The 23605-nt window shown below is 36.0% G+C and overlaps 1 protein-coding gene across 1 annotated transcript; it reads right to left on the bottom strand.

Moving 5' to 3' along the window:
• Nucleotides 1–3082: 3082 nt before the first annotated feature.
• Nucleotides 3083–23319, bottom strand: LOTGIDRAFT_197084 (hypothetical protein). The gene is made up of 19 exons (XM_009067416.1): nt 23168–23319; nt 20102–20213; nt 15796–15937; nt 15195–15311; nt 10880–11078; nt 10396–10525; nt 9885–9996; nt 9388–9569; nt 8989–9178; nt 8619–8696; nt 8305–8465; nt 7803–7974; nt 7011–7256; nt 6657–6793; nt 6210–6444; nt 5741–5833; nt 4350–4765; nt 4317–4328; nt 3083–4274 (listed from the first exon to the last, which is right to left on the bottom strand). The coding sequence occupies exons 1-17, from the start codon at nt 23214–23216 to the stop codon at nt 4742–4744; spliced, it is 2379 nt and encodes a 792-aa protein (XP_009065664.1). The 5' UTR covers nt 23217–23319; the 3' UTR covers nt 3083–4274; nt 4317–4328; nt 4350–4741.
• Nucleotides 23320–23605: the final 286 nt, after the last annotated feature.

The following is a 23605-nucleotide window of genomic DNA, read 5'->3' as shown; positions in this document are numbered from 1 at the left end:
ATTGTCTAAAACATCGGGGATTCCGTCATTGTCGTCATCATCGTCTAAATAATCAGGAATTCCATCTCCGTCCGTGTCCTTCTCCATGAAGTCCGGAATTCCGTTTCCGTCAGCGTCTGTGTCTTCTGAATCGGGGATGCCGTCATTGTCGTCATCCTCATCCAGGTAATCGGGGATTCCGTCTCCGTCTGTGTCAATTTCATGTTCGTCGGGGATTCCATTTCCATTTGCATCTTCATCTTCGTCATCGGGGATTCCGTCGTTGTCATCATCATCATCCAGATAATCCGGGATGCCATCACCATCAGAGTCTACTTCTTGAGAATCGGGGATTCCATCACCATCATCATCATCGTCGAGGTAATCTGGGATTCCATCGCCGTCAGTGTCATGTTCCAAATGATCGGGAATACCATCTCCATCGTCATCATCGTCTAAATGATCGGGGATGCCGTCATTATCGTCATCGTCATCGAGATAGTCTGGAATTCCGTCTCCATCGGTGTCTATTTCTTGATAATCGGGGATTCCATCTCCGTCAGCATCCTCATCAAGATGGTCAGGGATTCCGTCATTGTCATCATCGTCATCCAAGTAATCGGGGATGCCATCGCCATCCGTATCTACTTCTTGGTCATCGGGGATTCCATCGCCATCAGCATCATTATCCAAATGATCGGGAATTCCATCATTATCATCACCATCATCTAAATGGTCCGGGATTCCGTCTCCGTCAGTGTCAATTTGGAGGTGGTCTGGAATTCCGTCACCGTCATCGTCATCATCTTCAGAATCGGGGATTCCATCATTATCATCGTCATCATCCAAATAGTCGGGGATTCCGTCACCATCTGTATCAATTTCTTTATAATCGGGGATTCCATCATTATCGTCGTCGTCATCCAAATGATCGGGAATACCGTCCCCGTCTTTGTCTTCTAAATGATCAGGGATTCCGTCACCATCGTCATCATGATCGAGATGATCGGGGATTCCGTCGTTATCGTCATCGTCATCCAAGTAGTCAGGAATTCCATCTCCGTCCGTATCGATTTCCTGATCATCGGGAATTCCGTCTCCGTCATCATCGTCATCCAAATGATCGGGTATTCCGTCACCATCGTCATCATCGTCAAGATAGTCGGGAATTCCATCGCCGTCCGTGTCAATTTGTGTTTTGTCGGGGATTCCATCGCCGTCAGCATCGTCATCGAGATAATCGGGGATTCCGTCACCGTCCATGTCCTCTTGATCGTCGGGAATTCCATCTCCGTCGTCGTCGTCATCTTCAGAGTCGGGAATTCCATCATTGTCATCGTCATCATCGAGATAATCGGGGATTCCATCGCCATCAGTGTCCTTTTCCATATGATCGGGGATGCCATCTCCATCATCATCGTGGTCTAAATGATCGGGGATACCGTCATTATCGTCATCGTCATCGAGATAGTCGGGAATTCCGTCTCCATCAGTGTCGATTTCCTGATAATCGGGGATTCCATCTCCGTCAGCATCCTCATCAAGATGGTCAGGGATTCCGTCATTGTCATCATCGTCATCCAAGTAATCAGGAATTCCGTCTCCATCGGAATCGACCTCTAAATGATCTGGAATGCCATCACCATCGTCATCATCATCGAGGTGATCAGGGATGCCGTCATTATCGTCATCATCATCTAAGTAGTCGGGAATGCCGTCGCCATCGGTGTCTATTTGCTGGTAATCGGGAACTCCATCTCCATCGGAATCACCCTCTAAATGATCGGGAATTCCATCTCCATCGTCATCGTCATCGAGGTGATCGGGAATACCATCATTGTCGTCATCGTCATCGAGATAGTCGGGAATTCCATCTCCATCGGTGTCTATTTCTTGGTAATCGGGAATTCCATCGCCATCGGCATCGTCATCAAGATGATCTGGAATGCCGTCATTATCGTCATCATCGTCTAAATAATCTGGAATTCCGTCCCCATCGGAGTCGATTTGCTGATCATCGGGAATTCCATCGCCATCGTCATCATTGTCCAAATGATCGGGGATTCCGTCATTGTCGTCGTCATCATCGAGATAATCGGGAATTCCGTCTCCATCTGTATCTTTGACTTTATCGACGACTTGTTGGACCTTTTTGGGTACAACTTTTGGCACTACTTTTTGTTTGATGGCTTGTTTGGCAGCAACTTTGACGGCGTCTTTGGCTGCTTGTTTGACCTGTTGCTTCACTGGTTGTTTCTTTGGAGTTGGAATGGAAAGAATCTTCCTCTTACAGAAGGTGCACTCCTCCTGGAATGACAAGAGGAGTTCCGTTATGGTTCCACTAAGATAAGTTTTGTGGCGGGTGTCTCGAGCAAGGTAGGGCATGCTCACATGCATAACACCTGATGCCACTTTCCGCCTGGGTTCGGTCTCTGTCACTGACAATATCGAGCTCTACTCTACATCTAAGTAACAGCAAACCTTTCTGGTGTAAGTGAACGTGGAATACCATTACCCTACCCTACCACTCCTGAAGCATTTGGATTGACCTGCAATGGCTTCAAAAGCACATGCTATCTTTCCATTACCATGCCTCTCTCCTTCACATGCATTCGGGATTAGCAGTCTTATTAATGGGTCCTTATTCTATGGCTTCAAAAGTACATGCTTTATGCCTAATACTGACATGCGATTAAGAACGAATTATTTACACCATGTCACTATCACTAGAGGTCCACGGTCTTCCCAAACCTTAGTTCTATGATCTACTGACCATGTAGCAGCAAAGAAGCTCTACCGTACCTTCAATTCTGCCTGATTCTATGTTCTTTCACTGGCTAGTTTTAGCTTGTTGGTCGCGTTGTAAGAAATGCCCATCGTGACTTTCATGCTCACGAATTAGTCTGACTTTTCACTGTTTAAATTAATGACAACATGCAGTTCAGTGTGCTATCAATATATCCAGGTAGTCGATCTTGTTAGGGGACGTCCTATGAATCTAGCTAATGAAGAATGTCAGTATCATGCAGTGTGCAATGGGGGAAATATTGCCATGATGGTGGAGGTGTATTAGTGGTATTTTAATGAAAACAAAACTTTTAGTAAGTTTCCATCCTTTATTGGCCTATAGAAAAAGGGAAACATCTAGTCCGAATCATCTACCTCTACTCCAGTCTCTGACAGATCTTTTGCCAGTTGCCCCTGGAATACAAATGTCCAAATAGCTATCAGAGCCTGAAAATACAGGAGATGTTTTGGTCTACGAAACATCATGCAGTGAGCAATGAGAGATATCTTGCCCTTGAATGCTGAATCAAATTTTCAGGGATTCAATTTCAGTAATTAATAAAGACAGAACTAATTAATAATAAAATGTAATTTATTTTTTCTACCAATTCATTCAACCTTCATAACACAACAATTATAACTTGATAAAGTGTATGATAAAATAAAACCCAAGATTAATCAATTCCTACAACTAACTCAAGATGAAAATTTCATTAGCAATGTTTACCTACATAACTTCCATTCATTTCTTGTAAAGTCTTCATCAAATGTCAAATAATTTTGGAAATGTACCAACAGCTAACAAATTAAATATGAATGAAGTCCATAATAAGTTTCATTTTGTTTGCCAAAAGATTCAAATATTTAGAGTGGACAATGAGGCATGCACCTCAATCCTATTTGAATCTGAGAATGGGTTTGTCAACTCATCATTTCTTTCAGAGTCCACATAGTTAATTTGGTCTTTTCATTCAATAGCCAAGGAATGGATCTAGATACTTTCCCATATTTTAGACTTTTCTTCAAAATAAAAACAATGTAAGTGAATTATTCCTAACTAAACAGTAGAATGTGTGAACATGATCTAAAAAAATATAACAGAACATTTGTCTTCAGTAATACAATTCATACAAACAAGACCATATTTACAAACAAGATTAGGGGATTTACCATCATCATTTCTTCATATACAGCACTTTCAATTGATACAAGAATTTATGAGAGGATAGGAGATTTTCAATAAACTTTACAGCAGTACAGGATGGAATGGAACTTTTTGGAAGGCAATCAAAGAGTATAGGACACTAATGTGCACATCCCTAAAAGCTTCCAAAAAGCAGTTCAGAATTATTTTAGATAAAGAACACATGAGGACAATCTGTCCAGGTTAGCCACTGATAGAACAAGTTTGCCAATAAAATAACAAAGAGCTACTATCCTAACTTTTGTTACAAAAATAACAAAGTGCCACTTCTGTAAAAGTTTGCCACCAATGTAACAAAGTTTGCCGCCAAAGAAACAGAGTTTGCCACTAATGTAACAAAGTTTGCCACTAATGTAACAAAGTTTGCCACTAATGTAACACAGTTTGCCACCAATGTAACAAGCTTTGCCACAAAAGAAACGAGCTTTGCCACCAAAGAAACAAGCATTTCCACTAAAGTAACAAGCTGTCATTGTTTACATGTTTGCCACCCAAGTATTCAAGGTTGCACTTAAGTAACAAGCTTTGCCACTTAAGTAACAAACAAATTTGCCACCAGTTACAAACTTTGCCACCAAAATTTGCCACTAAAGTTACAAGCTTTGCCACAGTGTCACTGGTATTGTCACAATCATAGTTTGAATCAGAAACGTGTGCGACGCTGTTAAAGGGAAAGATGATGATTTTAATGATGAGAATTAATGAATAAGTTATTAATGATATAAGGATAGTTTTTGTCACATTTTTCACTGAATGAAGATCTTCCCTGTATTATAACTCCTCGTGTTCAGATTTCTGTAAAAGAATTAAATAGGGTCTTTTAGTCTCTTTGTTAAAAAGAGTTGTGTCCCTTTGATTTCTGCTACTATTAACCTGTGTGTGTGTGTTGCATCGAGAATTCCTTAATTTTTTTCCTTTACAATTGATTTCACTTCCAATTTTTTTCCATTTTATCTTAAATTCAATGTCCTTTCGAGATCCCAAATGTATCAAGTGGTCGCGAATTCTGCTGCTCAAAAAACAACCTTCCATCTTGTATTTCGCAAGATCTTTATCGGTGTTGGACTCAAACTTCTCCAACTTGCCGTCTTTTTGATATTTTCTTTTAAATGACAATACGTTCGCGGCCGTTTTAGCGGGATTAGTTTTATAGTTCATTCTCTTCATGCATTTTAATCTAACATAAAACTCATCAAGCAAAATTTACAATTTCTTTATGATATTTTGAACACTAGTGTAATGGATGATTTAAGGCTTCATTCAAAAACACAAAAACTATTCATGTGCAATTTGATTGGTTAAAACACACACAGGCATAGTAGCAGAGCATCATGGGAAATTAATTCAAAAAAACAAAAATATAAATAAACACAAAACAAAACCATGCCTTATATCAACATTCTTTACTACTTAAGAATCTCAACTGGCAAATTCCACGTCCAAAAGGACCCCTTGTGAAAGCCCGAAAGTCAAGTTTAGGCTTAAAATGATCTCGGGGCTGTGTAAAATGGCCATTTACTTCATTAAAATATCCATCTATTGCTGGGAAACTTGAAAACTTCAATGCCAAATGGGACATTTTTAACAGACACTAATCCACCCCTCCTGTTAACCATAAAATAAGGGCACACTGATGGCTACACATCATCTGTTCAGAGTCAATATTAGTTCTAACATAAAACTCTTTCCCATAGCCCCACCCAACCCACCACATTACTGCCCCCTTTTATCCCTACCCCTCAAAACAATAAAAGGGTCACTCTGACTCACCTTTTCTTCTGCCTCTTCTTCAGCCTCAGCTTCAACTTCTTCAGTTTTTTCTTCCTCAGCTTCTTCAGGTTCCTCTTCTGGTTCTTCTTCAATCTGGATCAAAAAAAAGATCAAAAAAGGTCATTTGCTGCTAATATCATCTTAAACTGGTCTGCCATTCAATCTAAAGCTTTGTCCCAAATAAACAGGTTGAAGCTATTGTCATCTCAGTCAATATTGCCAGGACAGCAGCATTAGCCTGCTCTTTCCAACTGTCGAGGGATCTTTAACGTGTACAGCCTGTAGCACACGGGGCCTCAGTTTATTGTCCCATCTGAACGACAAGAAGCTATTTACATGTCAGCCCCTCCAACTTACTTCCTTTAAAGACTTCCTTGAAGGGCCCTAATTTCTGACAGTTGAAACCCCCAAAGTAACCTCCTTTCTTCATCTTCCAATTCCTTTATCTTCTGATAAAATTCACACTCACCTTAGCATCAAGAGGAACTTCTAAACTTAATCTTAACATATTTTCAACACGTTGTGCGAAACCAGCCGTGTCTGTTATTCTGTATCCAGATCGGACTGTAGCTGTCTCAAACATAACAACAGCTAAATCTTTAGCTGTTTCATCTTCTTTGTTAGCTTCAACTCGTTTTTTTAATTCTTTTATCAATGGATGTCTTGGGTTAATTTCTAAAGTCTTCTTTTGAGTGGCGTAAAATCTGTAATGGAGAATTTGAAACTTGAATAGAAACACGATGTATGAGATGTATGACATTAACCCTATGTGATGCCACTTGGTGATGGCTGCGTCACCAGCCAGAAGAGCACCACTAGTGTTAAAAGGGTTTAAAAGCCATTGGATTGAAAGTCAAATTTCGACATAATTCGATTTAAATATAGCAACTTGGATCTGATAATGAATTTCACTTACTCTTGAGATGGATCTTTAGCTTTAGCGTAAGCCTGGGCCTGCATGATTCTTTCCATGTTACCAGACCAACCATACTGACTGGCCACGAGAGCACAGGGCGAGGAGGCTAATCTTTCAGATATAGTGGCTTTTTCGATCTACAAATACAAAATTAATAATAGGGTTTTACTGTTCTGTATCTTATAGAGCTAATTAAATAGAATGTGAGGTCCTAAATAGTGCGCAATACGAAACATTTTATGATATGCACAATTTGCAGTACTTGTCCCTTTCCATCGTTAATAGATTTTCAATGCGAGACACAAACACAACAGCAATATTTCCACTATCAATTCCAAAAAGTAATTTTCTCACCTTATCATTTAATGCTGAATCTTTCAACCAAGTAATCAAAGGTTCAAATTCTTTCTCTGTAGCTTCCTTTCGTTCTTTAGCCTTTTCAGAATCATCTAATTTTAATCCTTCTTTAGCTACATTCTGGAATTTTTTGCTCTCGAATTCTGGTAATGATTGGATACAGTATTCATCAACAGGTTCAGTTAAATATAAAACTTCATATCCCTTCTTTAAGAGTCTTTCTACAAATGGTGACTTCTCAACCTAAAACAACAAACGAAATAAATGTTTTGGTATTGAACGGAAATAGTTGTAAGCCAACACTGGGTCGACTCACGGAAACACTGGTTGTGGCAGAATTGTAAGGATCTAGTTTTAGGGGTTAAAAGCGAACTGACTAACTGTTTTCCCCTTGAAAAGTCAAGCCATCGGAACCTAATCATCTACATCAATTCCCTGTACTCAACCCTTCAGCATGTTATTTATAGTTTCTCCTACATATTATCAGTCTGGGCTGTACCCCACAGCAGCTCTGTTATGGCCCTTTCCTACCCCTGTATATTAGATATCTGGGCTAAGCCTACATTGGTTGTTGTGTGCCTTTAGTAACCCTAGACTAAATATTTCTAGTTTCCCCTTCATACTAGAAATATATCCTACTTCAGCTCTGTTATGGCCCTTTCCTGCCCCTATATTTCTAGTTTCTCCTACATATTAGATATCTGAACTCTACCCTACATAAGCTAATCCTTCCCTGGAACTATTTCTAGTTTCCTCTACATATAACATATCTATCAGTATCCAGCTTACCTCAGCTCTGTTATGACCAGCAACAAAGTAAATATGTTCTTGTTTTTCCTTCATTCTTTCTAAATATTCAGCTAAACTAGTGAGTTCTGTATCAGAGTTTGAAGAAGAAAATCGTAAAAGTTTTGCCAATCTTGTTCTGTTGGTGGTATCTTCAATAACACCTAGTTTGATGCTGAAATTGAAGATCGTATAAATGAAGCTGGGTAAACTTCTTTTTCTTCTCTCATATATAAGCTAATGACGACTGTCCATGAAGTCTGCAATGAGGCAAATTCTGCCAAGACAGGCATTAACCTACACTTTCCTTTTCTTGTCTTCTTCACAAGGTTTCCATGTCACTTTCCCCTTGCTTTTTTCTGGTTTCCAACTTTGAAAGGATCTCTGTAACGATTAGACTCTCTGCCAGGTCACCCTTCCCATCTGCATCATAGACCGCTCTATCACATAAATCCCCTCGTAAAATCGACACTTTTCAATTTGGAAACTTTTAAGGCAAACTTACTTGGTGCTGAATTCTTTCCAGAATTTTTCATACGTATCTTTATCAATTTTTTTGATCATGTCTAAAGTTTTTCGTACTAATTTTTTCTTGATAACTTTTAATAATTTATGTTGCTGTAGAGTTTCTCTTGATACATTCAATGGTAAATCATCAGAATCAACCTAAAGTTGAACAAAATTCATTTGTAACAGTGGAGGCAGATATTCTTATGAGTCCATTTGATGTCAGATTACACCAAGTCCAATGTTATTTGTTTCATTTGTACAAGATAAAAATTTGGAATTGATAAAAATCTTAAGTTTAAAGATACGTACCACACCTCTGATGAAAGATAAATATTTGGGCATCATATCTTCAAAATCATCAGTAATAAACACCCTTCTTACATACATCTACAAATACAAGTAGCATAGAAAACTATACATCTATAGTCCATCACATATATTTTTGCACAATCAGAGACCGGCCCTCAGAGTTCACTTTAAGTTTAGGTAATTTAAAAAGTAATAGATCTATATCTACAAATAATCTGTTGCTGTATGTTATTGGAATCTTACGCAGTTTTCCCCAGAATTGTGTTCCTGTTAAGTCTAAATCTTTTGAAAATCCATTGTCTTATACCAACTATATCTATATATTATATATCACACCTTATCATAAATACAATAACGATAGAATACTTACTTTAATTTGTTCCATTTGTTTACCATAATTTTGGAAAGTATCTGATGGTGATGAGTTTGGTACATAGAGAATAGATTTAAAGGTAACTTCTCCCTCTGCTGTGAAATGTATTTTAGTCATGGGCTTTTCATAGTCACTGCTGATGGATTTATAGAAGTCGTTGTATTCATCATCAGTGATTTCAGAAGGTCTGAAATGAGATGTATCATATACTGTATAATTTCGAGTACAATGCGCACCTTTTCCTTATCTCCAATATCAAATTAGATGTATCTTAAAGTGTATATTTTCGAGTATAACCTCATGGCACTGATGTCCCCTTAACCAGGACTAACTTTCAATAGCTAACAGAAGACAAAAAAAAAGTTCAATATTCAGTTATTCAACCATCTAACTTACTTTCTGGTCCAGATAGGTTTAACGTTGTTAATCAGTTCCCAATCCCAGATGGTCTTTGAGACTTTCTTAGTTTTAGGTTTCTCTTCTTTTTCTTCTTCAACCTCGGCATCTTCATCTTCCTTTTTCTCTTCTTCCTTCTTTTCTTCTTCCTCTTCTTCAATTGGTTCTTCAACTTCTTCAGTCTGAAATGTAGAAGAAGTGTTTAAGGGAATGAAATGAAATTGAGTTTTATTTCCTTTGTTCTTAACCTTGCTGGGCTGATGAAGACAGACAGCACCATGCAGTGTGTAATGAGGAAAAAACAGTGGCATTATTTTTTTCCATTTCCAACTGTTGAGGGATCTTTAACATACCGGTACATAGCACACCGGCCTTTGGCTTATTGTATCAACCTAACTTTGTTTCAAAAGTTCTTTGATAAATTTGTGGAACAGAGAATATCAATGCTTAACCTAAAAAGAGGGAAGGAGGGGTAAAAAGTGGATGTCAATGCTTACCTTGCTAGCCCACAAGAAGATATCAAAGTTGATAAACTGACTGTATTTTTTCACCAAACTTCTGATGGTACTTTCTTCTAAGTAGTCATGTGCTTCTTCTTTTAGATGAAGTCTGAAAACAATAAAATAATAGGTATAGAATGGCGCCAAGTGAATTTTACAGAAATTAACTAATCTATTATCTTCTATTCTGCACTTTAGAATTTTGTGCCCTAGCACATTAGGGAACACTGCAGCCTGTAGCACACAAAGACTTTGTCTCATCTGAACGACTTGACGCTTTTTCCATGTCAGCTCATCCGACCAGCATCACTGACACAGGGACACAAGGTTTGTAAATATAAAAGAATTATCTTGATTTTTGCATAAATTGAACCCTGGACCTTCAGACTAGTGAGCAAGTGTCTAACTCACTGAGCCACCATAGCTCCCTGAACTTGGTAAAGCAAGCAACTGTCCAACTGAGTGGATCACTGATGCAGTGTCTGAAGATGTAAAGCAACCAACTTACGTGATCATGGTACCACGACCTAGTGTATTACCACGAGGATCTTTAGCTACACTGAATGATGAGGAATCAGATTCCCAGACATATTGATCATCATCGTTATGTTTCGACGTCACCACGATTCTATCAGCAACTAGAATTAATCAATTTTACAATTTCAGTACTAACGATACCAACAGCAAAATGAAACCCGAAATCCAAAACAACATATTGGTAAAACATTGGTAGCAGCGAAGGAACTTTTCACACAAAGAAGTATATCAATCATAAGTAAGTAAGTAAGTATTTCATAATGAAAAGTGGTATCAGGTATCTAGAAGAGTGTGTAGCAAGATGTAGTCTTTTTAGCTTTGACAACCAGAAACCCCAAATGACGTTACTTTAATGTGTGAATTTCGTCCAATCAAGGCCAAGTTGACAAAAGTTCCAACCCCTTCCTTTAGGGAAAAGCTTTATAAATGGAATGGCAGACCAGTTTAAAACTTACCTAAGAATGCAGAGTAGAAACCAACACCAAATTGACCAATCAAATCACTCATCTGAGCCTGGTCTTTCGATTCACCTAATTTAGATAGGAAATCACTGGTTCCAGATTTAGCAATGGTACCAAGATTTTTAACTAGGTCATCTTTCGTCATTCCAATACCAGTATCTGTAATCTGTATTACGTGGGATGCTTTGTCTGCCTGCAAACATAAAATGGTGAATTGAGAATCAATAAAAAAATCTGAAGTAAGGCTTATTTAAACTGCGAAGGAGTTGGCTGTGGAATGAAGTCATCGCTTGGAGGAAATTGAACCCAAGACCAATATATTACTCTATGGTTTTATAAAAGCACAATTTAACATTTGGTAAATTGTAGGCATTTATAGAGTTTTATAGTAATGAAGGTGCTGGGCATGGAATTAAACCTAGAAACGAAGGAAGCTATGATATGAATTCGTTTTTTATTAAGATACATTTATGTATTTAGTTAACTGTATATGTAAGGAGTGTCTAAGTTTACGGTACTACCAAAAGCGCTGGCTATGGAATTAGACAGGACGGGGATAAAGCTATGATATGGAATTCTTAGAATTTTGATATGGCATAGTACATATGTAATTAAGTAAACTGTATAAATATGTATAAGTAAAGTCTAGTAAACTATACTACCAAAAGTGCCGGCTTAATGGAATTGTCATAAAGGGAATATAAAACTATGATATAGAATTTTGATACGTGTTTCATTACAGCACATAGATTATACATATCAATCTGGTTATGGAACTAGACATGTAATTACCTTGAAGGGGAGAACAATATGGTCTATGTTATTTAAGTAAAGTGTATATATATAAGTAAGTAAAGTGTATTGAAGCAGTACCTATTATCTACTTGTATATACTCTAACCATATGATAAATATACTAATATTTATATAAATATAAAACATCTTTTATCATGAAATAAACACCACTAATCATAGCTTTTATGGAATTCAGTCAAAGCATATTTAGTGATGGTTGTTGAATGACAATGAGCCAACTTTCGAAAGCCCACAATGAGCCGACTTTCGAAAGCCCACAATGAACCCACTTTCGAAAGCCCACAATGAGCATAAAATTTCGAAAGCCCACAATGAGCCAACTTTCGAAAGCCCACAATGAGTCAAATTTCGAAAGCCCACAATGAGCCAACTTTCGAAAGCCCACAACAAGCCAACTTTCGAATGCCCACAATGAGCCAATTTTCCAAGGCTCACAATGAGTCAACTTTCGAAAGCACTGTTCTCAAATTTTCCACTTAAATGACAGTAATCTAATTTCAAGATGGTTTTGTCCAGTAAAAGAAAACTCAGTGATTACTAGATTTCAATTTGCTGACTGTGCAAATCGTCTTGCATTTCACTCTTTAATTTATCCTCATGGTGTATCTTTAAGCATAAATAGACAACAATAGCCCAGTAGCTGGTATCATTAGAATAATTGCAGGAATATTATCAGGAATGGTGCCAAGATCTCCAAGACTACCTGTATTTAACATATTGAATGTATTAGCTAGAGGCTTATACACCTCAAATACTGCATGTTCTACATTTGATATCTATAATAGACATATTTATTACCTAGAGTAATTATCAAATGAAATGGAGCTGTGTGCAATGAGGGATATTTTGCATGGAGTTTAGCTAGAGGCTTATACATCTCAAATTTCAGCTTGTACCTGTACCTTTATGGACTAAGGAAGACAAATATCACTACTCAGTGGTATGCAATGGGGGACACAGTCTTGGTACAGTTGATAATACCCTTTGTGAACTCAAGCACTAGTTTTCAGTAAGAGTTATATCTATCGACTCTTAAAATATATATTATATACTGGTACCCTTAGATAATTTCATCTAGGTTCTATGAGCTGTGCAATGAGGGAAATTTTGTCTGGGCTTTAGTGCATGCATGTTCTTATTTCTATATATTGGTACAGTTAGATTAGATACTGAACCAGTTAATTAACCTTTTTATCAATCTGTCGACCTCGTTAGCATTCTAATTATCTTTTCTTTTATCTTGGTTTATTGATTTATTAATATTCTGTGAATTTTGGAGAGTCTATGGTCTGCATTTTAAATGTTCTAAATATGAACCTCTTTTAATGCTCAATTTAGTACAGCAGATTTTGTGTGCTCTGCTAAAGATAGCTATCTATACACAAGCCTAATGGTTATAGTTGTTTAAGAGAGTTCACATTCACATCTTTAAAAGTTGTTATTGTAAATTTAAAATGTTCCAGGTTCTAGTACCTGCTATCTAAAGAGAGGCCTAATAGTTATGAGTGTTTTAGAGATTACAAACAGACTCAAACATTCCCCCTACTTCAAACATAATCTATTTATAAATACAGCTAGACCAGGATGATAGACAGGTACCAGGCTACAGGTAGGATCGGTCCCAGGGTGAGGAGTAAGTGGTCGGCTACAGGGGCGAGGAGAAAAGGGTGGGCCCAGGGCGAGGGGGTAAGGGTTAGCCCAAGGGGATTGGGAAAGGGTCTATATCAGAGGGAGCAAGGGTCAACCCAAGGTAAAAAGGAAAGGGTCAGCCAGAGCATGTTTAAAGGGGGAGGAGGGGAGGGAGATTATTTTTCATGTTGCAATATATCAAGGGCAATAACACCAATATAAAACCTTATACCAATATACACTTACAACTAGCTATTAAGTATAAATAGGTATCTGTTTTATTATTATAGATTGTCAAGTACAATTCCATCAAACTAGTTAAAGATATAATATTTGTACGTATTGGCATTTACATGATAGGAGATATCATATATCAACTAATTTCAAGATACGCTAGGCTCAGTCTAATATAACTCAGTATAACTTAGTCTAATAGATCAACAAGACAGGTACCAAGATTCTTATCCAAACTCAACACAAATATGCATCTTTATCATAATACATATGTTTATTATTAAAGAGATGTAGGCATCTAAATTGTAGCTTTAAAGGCCATGGTTCACCTTTTTATTCTGATGTTGATTTGGGTCTTTAATATATGTAAATAGTTTTTAGAAGTATTAGACCTGAACTATCTTTTCATCTATATATGTCTTTTTGAAGGAGCTCTATTACTGATAAGTTTAGCTTAGCCATTTCTGAGACCAAGGTGCAAGGTCAAACGGATGGCAAACTTGTTTCTTTAATACCAGGCAGAACCAGGAGATGAGGAATGAAAGCTAACACTTGTATATGTTTATTCAAAGGATTGTAAAGTGGTTTTCTAAAGTTTGAATGAGTATTGGAGACAGGGTGATAGAATCAATTTGCACCATTCCAATTTTCTGTCTGTGGTTCCTGCAATTCTACCAAAAAACTAAGAGTTGATAATGTCACTAATCGCAAAATATGCTTGTATATCACAAAAGACCTTTCGCGATTAGTGACATCATAAAACACTAGAGGAACCACAGAAGTCTGACTGAAAATTGGAATGGTGGACATTGATGATATCAGTGTCCCAGATACACATAAATTTAGAAAAACCTCTTTACAATCCCTTTAAAATCTGTAAAATTTGAGGTTAACAAAGTTTTAACCCAGTCAGAATGTAAGATCATCAAGAACTGTAACTATTTTAACAGTGGTGGTCTATTTTTAGCTAGGATATGATTTGGTAACATTAGATGAGCTGTTTTGATATTTATAGTTGGTACATCACGTTTATTTAGTTTAGTAATAGAGAGTACTAATACAACTACTAATACTACACAATATTGATAACTGACTCACAGCACCCTGGAGTGGGGCCAGCTCTAGAGGGACAGAGGGACAGGGGTAGGGCTAGCTTTAGAGGGACTGGGGGTGGGGACTATTTTGATATTTATAGTTGGTACATCACGTTTATTTAGTTTAGTAATAGAGAATAACATAAAAATACAAAATTTTGCTAACTGGCTTACAGTTCTCCCAATCCTCTTAGGGACCAGGGTAAGGGTGGGACCAGCTCTACATATCTCTACCCTCGGGATTAGGATGATTCTATATTCTTAGTTATACCTTCACATGTACTTAGTTTGGTAATAAGATTATACAATACAATTACAAAATATAAGTAACTGACCCATAGCACTACAGGGTGGGGCCAGCCCCAACCCTACCCCTACACTGTAAGAGACCTGACAGTTACAATAAATGTTTCCAATTCATTTCGTAGGGTCAAAGTTTTACACTCACAGATACCAAATACTTTGATATTTTTCCAAGTGTATGAATGGTTTTAAAAAAAACAATGTCTGAAAATATCATAAAATAACTGTTCTTACCTTAATTTTAATACTCAATTCATCAGTAGCGGCCATGGCTGATTTATCAGTTAAAGATACAAATCTTATCTTATCTAAAGCATCAGATGCATTGGAGATCAATTCTCGTAAGAAAATCTGAAATTACAAAATGGCGGACATTAGTGACAGTGACCACAAACTGTAACGTAATATTTTTAGGATAAAGAAACCTCTTGGTATTGATTTTACAAGGAACTTAGGTCCTCAAGGATCCTGTCCTACCAGCTGGTCCCTGACCAAACCTTCAGATAATGATTTAACAAGGAACTTAGGTCCTCAAGGATCCTGTCCTACCAGCTGGTTCTTGACCAAACCTTCAGATAATGATTTAACAAGGAACTTAGGTCCTCAAAGATCCTTTCTACCAACTGATCCTTGGATAAACCTCTTGGTAATAATTCAACAAGGATAACAACTTTTGCAAGAATCCTTTCTACCAGCTGGTAATTGATCAAACCTCTTTGTAATGATTTTACAAGGATTACAAGGATTTTGATGCCAAATTTGGATTAATAAACACATAAATAAGAAAATGGAAAGCTTAATTCCCTTTGACAAACACTGGAAAATTGAAACTTACTTCTTTATTTTTGTAGAGAGAATTTATAATAAGTTTCATCATTCGGTTAACTTCAGCTTCGAAAGCAAATTTTTCAGCCTTTTCTCTTAGTTCTTTCATTTGGGCCACGTTTAGGCCATCCAGCTTTATAGCTTCCTCCTCTCTGAAACAATAATAAATGTTTTAATTTTAGATCTACAATAACAATTACTGCATCTCCAGTCTCCAAACATTCTTGGTTTCCTACAATATTTCCAATGTCAGGTTTAGTAATTGTTTTAGACAGATTTGGCTGATGTTTTTGTGTTCATTGCAATAATAACAGAACCATGTTACTTGGTGTATTGGACCTAATTCTAACCAATGTAAAATAAAGAGTCTATGTTTGTCTCCATGGACTTAATGAAAGACAGGACCACGTTACTTTGGTGTATTGGACCTAATTCTGATCCATGTAAAATAAAGAGTCTATGTTTGTGTCCATGGACTTAATGCAAAACTTTGGTGTATTGGACCTAATTCTGTACTATGTTCAATAAAATAGTACAGTATTATTAGTAATAATAAACGCAGAGCTTGTTTGTTTTAACATCACATGATGTATAATTTTGTTTTGTAAGTTTGGGTGATCAACTTAATAATAGTAATTAATACAAATAAATAAAACTGTCATATATAATATATAACAATATTTATTTGATAAACTTTCAACAACAAAAAAATGGCTTCATAAAGGTTCAAAACAAGTGTTGAGACACATGGAATTTTGTTAATTTTGTTTAATGAATGTTTTAACGAGTTTGGCTAATCAACTTAACTAATAGTAATTAATTGAAATAGATAAAATTGTCAGGAATATGGCATACATCTGGTTCCATTGAGTTTGTCTTAGAACCGATGTCAGGCATGGCGCCAAGAATTTGTGGGGTGAAAAAATGACTGATGAGAGCTTGTGAAAATATAGTGCCAACAATATTAACTGAGTTAGTCAGTATTACTATTCTCTAGGACACTGGTATAAACTACTAGTTGATATCAGTATACTACAGCTACCATTACCTCTGCAATATGTCTGAAACTATAACATATTTCTACCGTGTTTCACTGTAGCAGATAAACCTTGTATTAAGGATCAAGGACATATAAATTAATGCAATATTAATTGTTTGTCGATGCTAGGACTTAAGTATAAACTACTAGTTGATGTTACTATTCTACAGCTACCATTACCTCTGCAATATGTCTGAAACTTTCTACCGTGTTTCAGTGTAGTAGATAAACTTTGTATTAAGGATTGAGGACATATAAGTTCATGTTACAGGATTTCAAACCCACCAATCTACATTAAGTTTTTTTTGAAAAAAGTATGAACAAAACTTCACTATTCATAGATGACATGTAGATAAAGTGAATCATTATCACATCTATTAATTGAAACTGCTGTTTTAGAGCATTCACATGCTACTATGTATCAGGACCATACATTTCTGTATAGATCAATATTTTCCTGTTCACTACAGCCAAAAATATCAAACATCAAGAGCTAGACCTTGCCAGTATTTTTGATTGAATTGGTCTCAATCCAAATTAATGCTGAATTTGCATTTAGTCAACATATGAATGTGAGTCATGATTTTGATTAAAAATTGCCATGTTTCAGAAATATCATTATCATCAGGACAGCTGTTTCAGCAATGGAAGATGAACTTGAAAATATATCTTGCTCCATCTTAAAATAACAAAAATAATAGAAGGCAAACATGCTTCAAAAGTGGATAATTCTGGACACACGTGGATTTGAAGGCTCAAATTTCAATGTTGAGCTGTGAACACTATTACTGATTGGCTTAGATAAAAAGTTCCCATTTTGACATTCTGAGACTAAGGGATAATGAAGCTATTTCTCTCCAAATCTCCAACAGATTTAAATTACCAGGCAATTAAAACTTCAATTGAAACATGATTTATATATATACAATGTAATATGGTGGGAATGGAAGGTGTTATTTGTTTACATCAGGTGAAATTCAAACAGATTTAATACTGCTATTTAAATTTTATATTGCATTGTCTGGTGTATACATTCACAAGGGATATAGTCTTCTAAATTTTCACCTTCAAATCCATAGAAAATATTTTTATTATGCCAACTTCTCTTTTGCATATTCTGGTTGTAAACTTTTAAGGGATTATGTCTGGTGTAGCCTTAAGAAAAGACAAAGTCATTGTTTTAATTTTCAAATTTTGAGGACAATATGACTTGAGGTTCTGTAATACAATCAATAAGTTATAAGGTATTATTACTGTAGAGAGTGGAATTTATCTCTCAGTTCTTATCAACATCTGTTACTAGCTACTTGATATTACTGATAGATCAGGTACAATGTGTTACAGTGGGCTCTAGTATAATAACTACTGATGTGCATGTTATAGAATTGGTTGAATGCTTAGTTTATCAAGGGTTTGATCCCTCCAACCCCACAACCTTTCAGGAGACAGTAAAGAGGTTTTCTAAAAATGCTATGTGTATCGCAAAGGGCCTTATGTGATAAAGCAAAAGGGTTTGCTCTCGAAGACTCTACCCCCTTCAATGAATCAAGATGGAGTAATGTATCTTTAATAAGATAATGTAAATCATAGACAGTATTTTTCTAGCTAAATGTTAAAGGGCTACTGTAAACACAAACCAAGTTATTTTCAGAAGAAGCTAGGTGTCCCAGGTTGAAGTATATTTGGCACAAGAAATGAGTCGTAGCTAACTGTATAGCATTTATACATCATGATAGTCTAAACTCTTATTAGTATTGTCTTTATGGCTTCAGGGCTGTTGTGTTTGTGTGTGTTTGCCGGACATGACTGACTGTGCAGTTGAAATGTCTGACAATGACAATCTCAATCCGGTGTTCAAGATCCAATATCTGTGAAACAAATTGATTATTATTCGTGCAAATTTTCAGCCAATCTAGAAGCATTCAGCAACTCTTGATAGTCTTTTTAATCTAACTTCTTAGGCACGATCAATCTAAAGTCAACAACTGTAACATTTTCAATTACAGAATTTTTATGAAATGCGAATGAAAATTTAACTTGGTTAGTAAAAACTAAAATTTGACGTGATAAATTATTAATCAAATTGTCAATCTAAATTGAACCCAGGCTCAATCACTTTCCAAACCAAACCGTCAGTAGTTAACTACACACAGAGATTTATGTGAACTCTCTGAATAAACCTAGAACAGATGGTCTAGTATGAAGGTAGATTGACCACTATACTCAGTCTGATTGATGAACTGGTTCTCCTCTAGGCCAGGTGGGGGTTATTTATTATCATTAATATCCTCCATATTATAAATAGACACAATGTTCCTGGTTTGTGAGGTGAAAACTACATCAATATATACAACAGTCCACCTTACCAGCCAGATCAAGAACTTGATGAAAGCTGAAATTAGCGTTCCAGGCCTGTTTCACCTCTACTATCATTATATTGTACAAGAATCCATGTTTGAGGCTAGAATATAACTTGATGAAAGGTGAAATTAGTGGGACCAGGCCTGTTTCACCTCTACGTAGTACCACAGCACAATCAAACATGAATTTTTTGGTATGATTTTGAATCGCTTTTTAAAAGTTCCATCTGATCATTATTTGAAACTATAATTTTATATTTCAGAATGCAACCTTTGAATCTAATGTGAAGTGCAAATGGGAAACGTTAGAAAGAGGCATTAACCTACTCTTTACCATTTCGAACTGTTCGGGAATCTTTGAATAGCACAGTCTGTAGCACACAGGGACTCGTTTTATTTCATACAGGGACCAGAGGTAAGTGTCAACTGCGCTGTGCAGTAAATAAAAGTTTTGTGTTTTAACTTTCCTAAACAAGCCCAGTCTGTAGTACACAGGTTCATGATTTGTTGTGGAATTTCATTTATAACTGATTGTTTAAAACAACAAGGTAGATTGAATGTATTAGAAACTTAATCTACTTGTTATTGTAGAAGTCAATTGAGTTGAAGAGGTAGTTCATACCTATTGATAAACAGTTAGTGGTGAATTTTACTTGTATTTAGAGTGAGGAAGTAAAACACTGGCCGGGGTCACATATAAGGAGATCTGCAAAGGGTGGAGTAAATATAGTTAGGACTGAGTTTTGAACTCACTGGTAATCGACAATATATATTTCTTGCCATCAGGGCTCTTGAAGGAACATTCACTGGTATTATGATCGTTCTGTTCTCAAACTGTTTCCCTTTATGGTAAGCGCTTAACTGCTTGTAGACCACTGATTGTTGACTCTAGCAGAAAGTTAATTGGAGATGCTTACCTTTGTACAGCTTCATCATCTGTTCTGGAAGCTTCTCGGCTTTTACCGATATCTTCAACCACGTCTGGTTCCGTAACAACCTCCTCCGCTTGTACATTTAATAATCCAGCCCCTGTAAAATAAGGGGGATAACTTAAGCACATCGTCATTTAAACCACACCCCCTTGACAATAAATGGATGTGACAGTTTTTGTCGTGTTGAAGAGATAAAGCAAGTGCAAATAATGTTTATTCGGTATTTGGGTTAAGTGACCCAACATCCCTTACAGAGAGTTCACATAGCTAATAATATATAGATGATATTTATGTTTATCTATATAGCATCCCTTACAGAGAGTTCACATAGCTAATAATATATAGATGATATTTGTGTTTATCTATATAGCATGTATGGTTTTGATTTGAACAAATTTCAACTATTCTTATCAGGTTTTATCTGTGTAATTTTCAACCAGAAATTCCAATTTGGCCTTCAGACAAAAGATAAGAGTTAAACAGGATTTGTAATGAATTGCTATGTTATGTCTTCATAGATAAATTCAACGTTAGGCTTCAGGTAAAATATCATATTGAAGGCAGCTAATATAATAATAAACTCTTTATTCTACATGGGTCAGAATTAGGCCAAGTACACAAGGACATGGTCTAACATTCAACCCATGGGGACAATAAAGACTCAGGGATGAGATCCCTTCATAGAAATGTTCCAATCATTAAAAATTTGCACTAAAGAGTCTAGTATGAAAAACAAACTTCAAGTGTTAACAATATTCTTTAAAATTAACCCCTTTTATCTATTTCCCATTGAAACATACTTTCTTTCCAGAAAAACAAAGCCTAATTTTTAAAAATAATGTAATTAATAACCTAGGTTATAATGACTTTGTCACTAATGATGAACACGAATAGGATATCTCTTTCAGATCGATTGTCGTTTTATCTCATATTAAAGGGACAGATGTGCCATCTTGAATATATGTAAATAGTCTTCAAAAGTACTAGAAATGAAAAATTCCTCTAAAAATGGGAATTTTACTCATTATTTCTATTTAAGTCTTTTTTATGTATCACAGAGAATATTAAATTGATGAGTCGTCATTATAACTTTCAAACGTAGATAATTCTTGACACACATAAATTTGAAGGCTCAAAATTCGACAGTGAGCTGTTTATTACTGATTAGCTCAACTAAAATATTCCCATTTCTAAGACTGCAGTATGATTGGTCAAAAAAACGGCGCATCTGTCCCTTTAAATGTTAATAGGCTACAAGATCAGGTTCTAAATTTCATGTTAAATTTATGGTTTTTGTGCATCAATATTTAAATTTAAAGAGAAGAATATTTGCTTTATTGTCAAAGATAAATCGTGTTGATATTGTGAGGTGTTGTGTTGTCTATTATACACATGTTGTAAATTCTTCCAACATATTCACCAATGAACAACCATTAATTACATTTTCAACTCAACAACTATTGGCAAGGTTGCTGATTACTTTTATGTACTACAACTACAGAACAGTGAAATATTGTTGAAAATACTTTTAGCTTAGTTACATGTTTCAGAACCTTATATTGTCCCTGTTAAAGGATTTATCTTTTTAATATGATTGGAAATCAAATGAATCTTATTAAATATTGTTAGCTATGTGGACTCTCTTATAGAGATACCAAGCTGTCAAACCTAAATACCAAATAAACAATTTTAGCTACGTGAACTCTCTTGAAAGATTTTAAATAAAATGACATGAATTGAGTATTTTTACCATAAGGGATAATGATAACGCCATGCAGGGTGCAATGAGGGAAATTTTGCCAGGACAGCAGCATTAGCCTGCTCTTTTTCGACCCACTTTAGGTTGAACATTAAACCTTACTACCAAAATAATATTATTAGCTATGTGGACTCTCTGAAAGGCGTGCAGAGTGGCATATTTTCAACCTCTGGTATAACGGTACAGTAAGCTAACTAATTACCCAAGTTAAGAAAGAATATATTTGAGTAAAAGACAGGTGTTAAAACTATCAGATATCATTTCTCTCTACAGTTGATTATTATAAACAAAAATATATATTTATACCTATCAACTACAAGGTCATTTATATTCAAGGTACTAACGTAAACTCACATCTGGACATGGCCAGAAATCAATTTCAAGTTGTTTTATTAACCAATTAGATAACAGTATTTCTTAAAATGTGGATTTTAACTAACATAAGCTTCGATAATGGATGCGTGCTTATGTTATTTTTTTGGTGCCATTTTAAAATCAAAATTTAAAATGTATTATTATTTTTATCATTTATTATATAATCACTACATTTGTTTTCAACTGTCTAAAAACACTGTTTTAGTAGTTTATCGAATTTAAAACTTGGCAGAGGTCTAAGAGATTTATGAGTAAAAAGTTTTATGGGTTCTAACTGTTTTATTAGATAACTATAGCGGGGTTTACAACTTTCACAACAATTTTTAACGAGTTTTTTTTCCTAAATATTGAACATGTAACTATGCCTTGATGGCTTGTTGTTTTGATTATTAATGGCAAAATCCTCTTAGAATTTGAATGTTGCCCTAAACCGGCCACTGATGGCGCTTAGCTTAGACCCTATGCTTACCTACAGCTACTATCAGCCAAAACAGCACATCAGAAAAAGGAAAGGTCAATCAAGATTTCGTTATCATTAATAGGCCTAGTTGATTTCAAAAATAAATTTTCAAATGGGTGAAATGAAAACTTTTAACTACTTCACAAACACTTGAGCCCCACCCCTTGGTCTTTTTAAGATCAACTGTGACCCTCTTGATTTGGACCAACTTTTTGAAGTAAAGATCAAAGAAAACAGGTAGATCTACAAGATTTAACCAAAACATGCCGATCTGGCATTCTAAACAGGTTAAGAGAAATGTCAGAAACGGTTCCTGTAGCGCGTGTTAGCTTTTATGGATGCAGAGATCTCAAGACTCAAAATAGATGAAGTTTCATCTCCACTTTTTCACGTGTCGACAAGTTTTTGACAATGCCGACGCGCTCCTCGCAAATTTTCATCGCCGCATACAACTTACCCGCTATAAAAAGAAATCCTAAGATTCCTAACACAATAAACCGTTTCATGATGATTTGATGGAATAGCTCCTGCTACAGGAGAGAAGGAAGAATGAAAAATAACCAAACGAGTCGAGTTTTTACTCCCCAAGTCTCAACTTCTCGGTCAACATGGAATACGGGGAATCCCTTCCGTTCTACGTCTCGACCAATCAGCGTCGACCACGAACAATGAGTCAACCAATGAAATGACACCAAGTAAGGAAACTTCTCTCCGACTTGTCTTAAGTTGATTGGTTGAAATATTTGTTATTAATCCAGAGTAAGGGCATGGAGTTGAAGATAAAAATAGTAGCAAATTGATTATCCATGTTCTGCCCTTCCCATCATACCCGGAAGATGGTGATTTTTGATTGACAACATATAAACAACAAAGTAAAAGTAGCCAACTTAACAAG

This window comes from Lottia gigantea (genome assembly GCF_000327385.1).
Source record: "Lottia gigantea unplaced genomic scaffold LOTGIsca_82, whole genome shotgun sequence".
Classification (NCBI taxonomy): Eukaryota; Metazoa; Mollusca; class Gastropoda; family Lottiidae; genus Lottia; species Lottia gigantea.
Note: the sequence above shows the minus strand (reverse complement) of the source record. Positions and strands in the feature narration are given on the sequence as shown.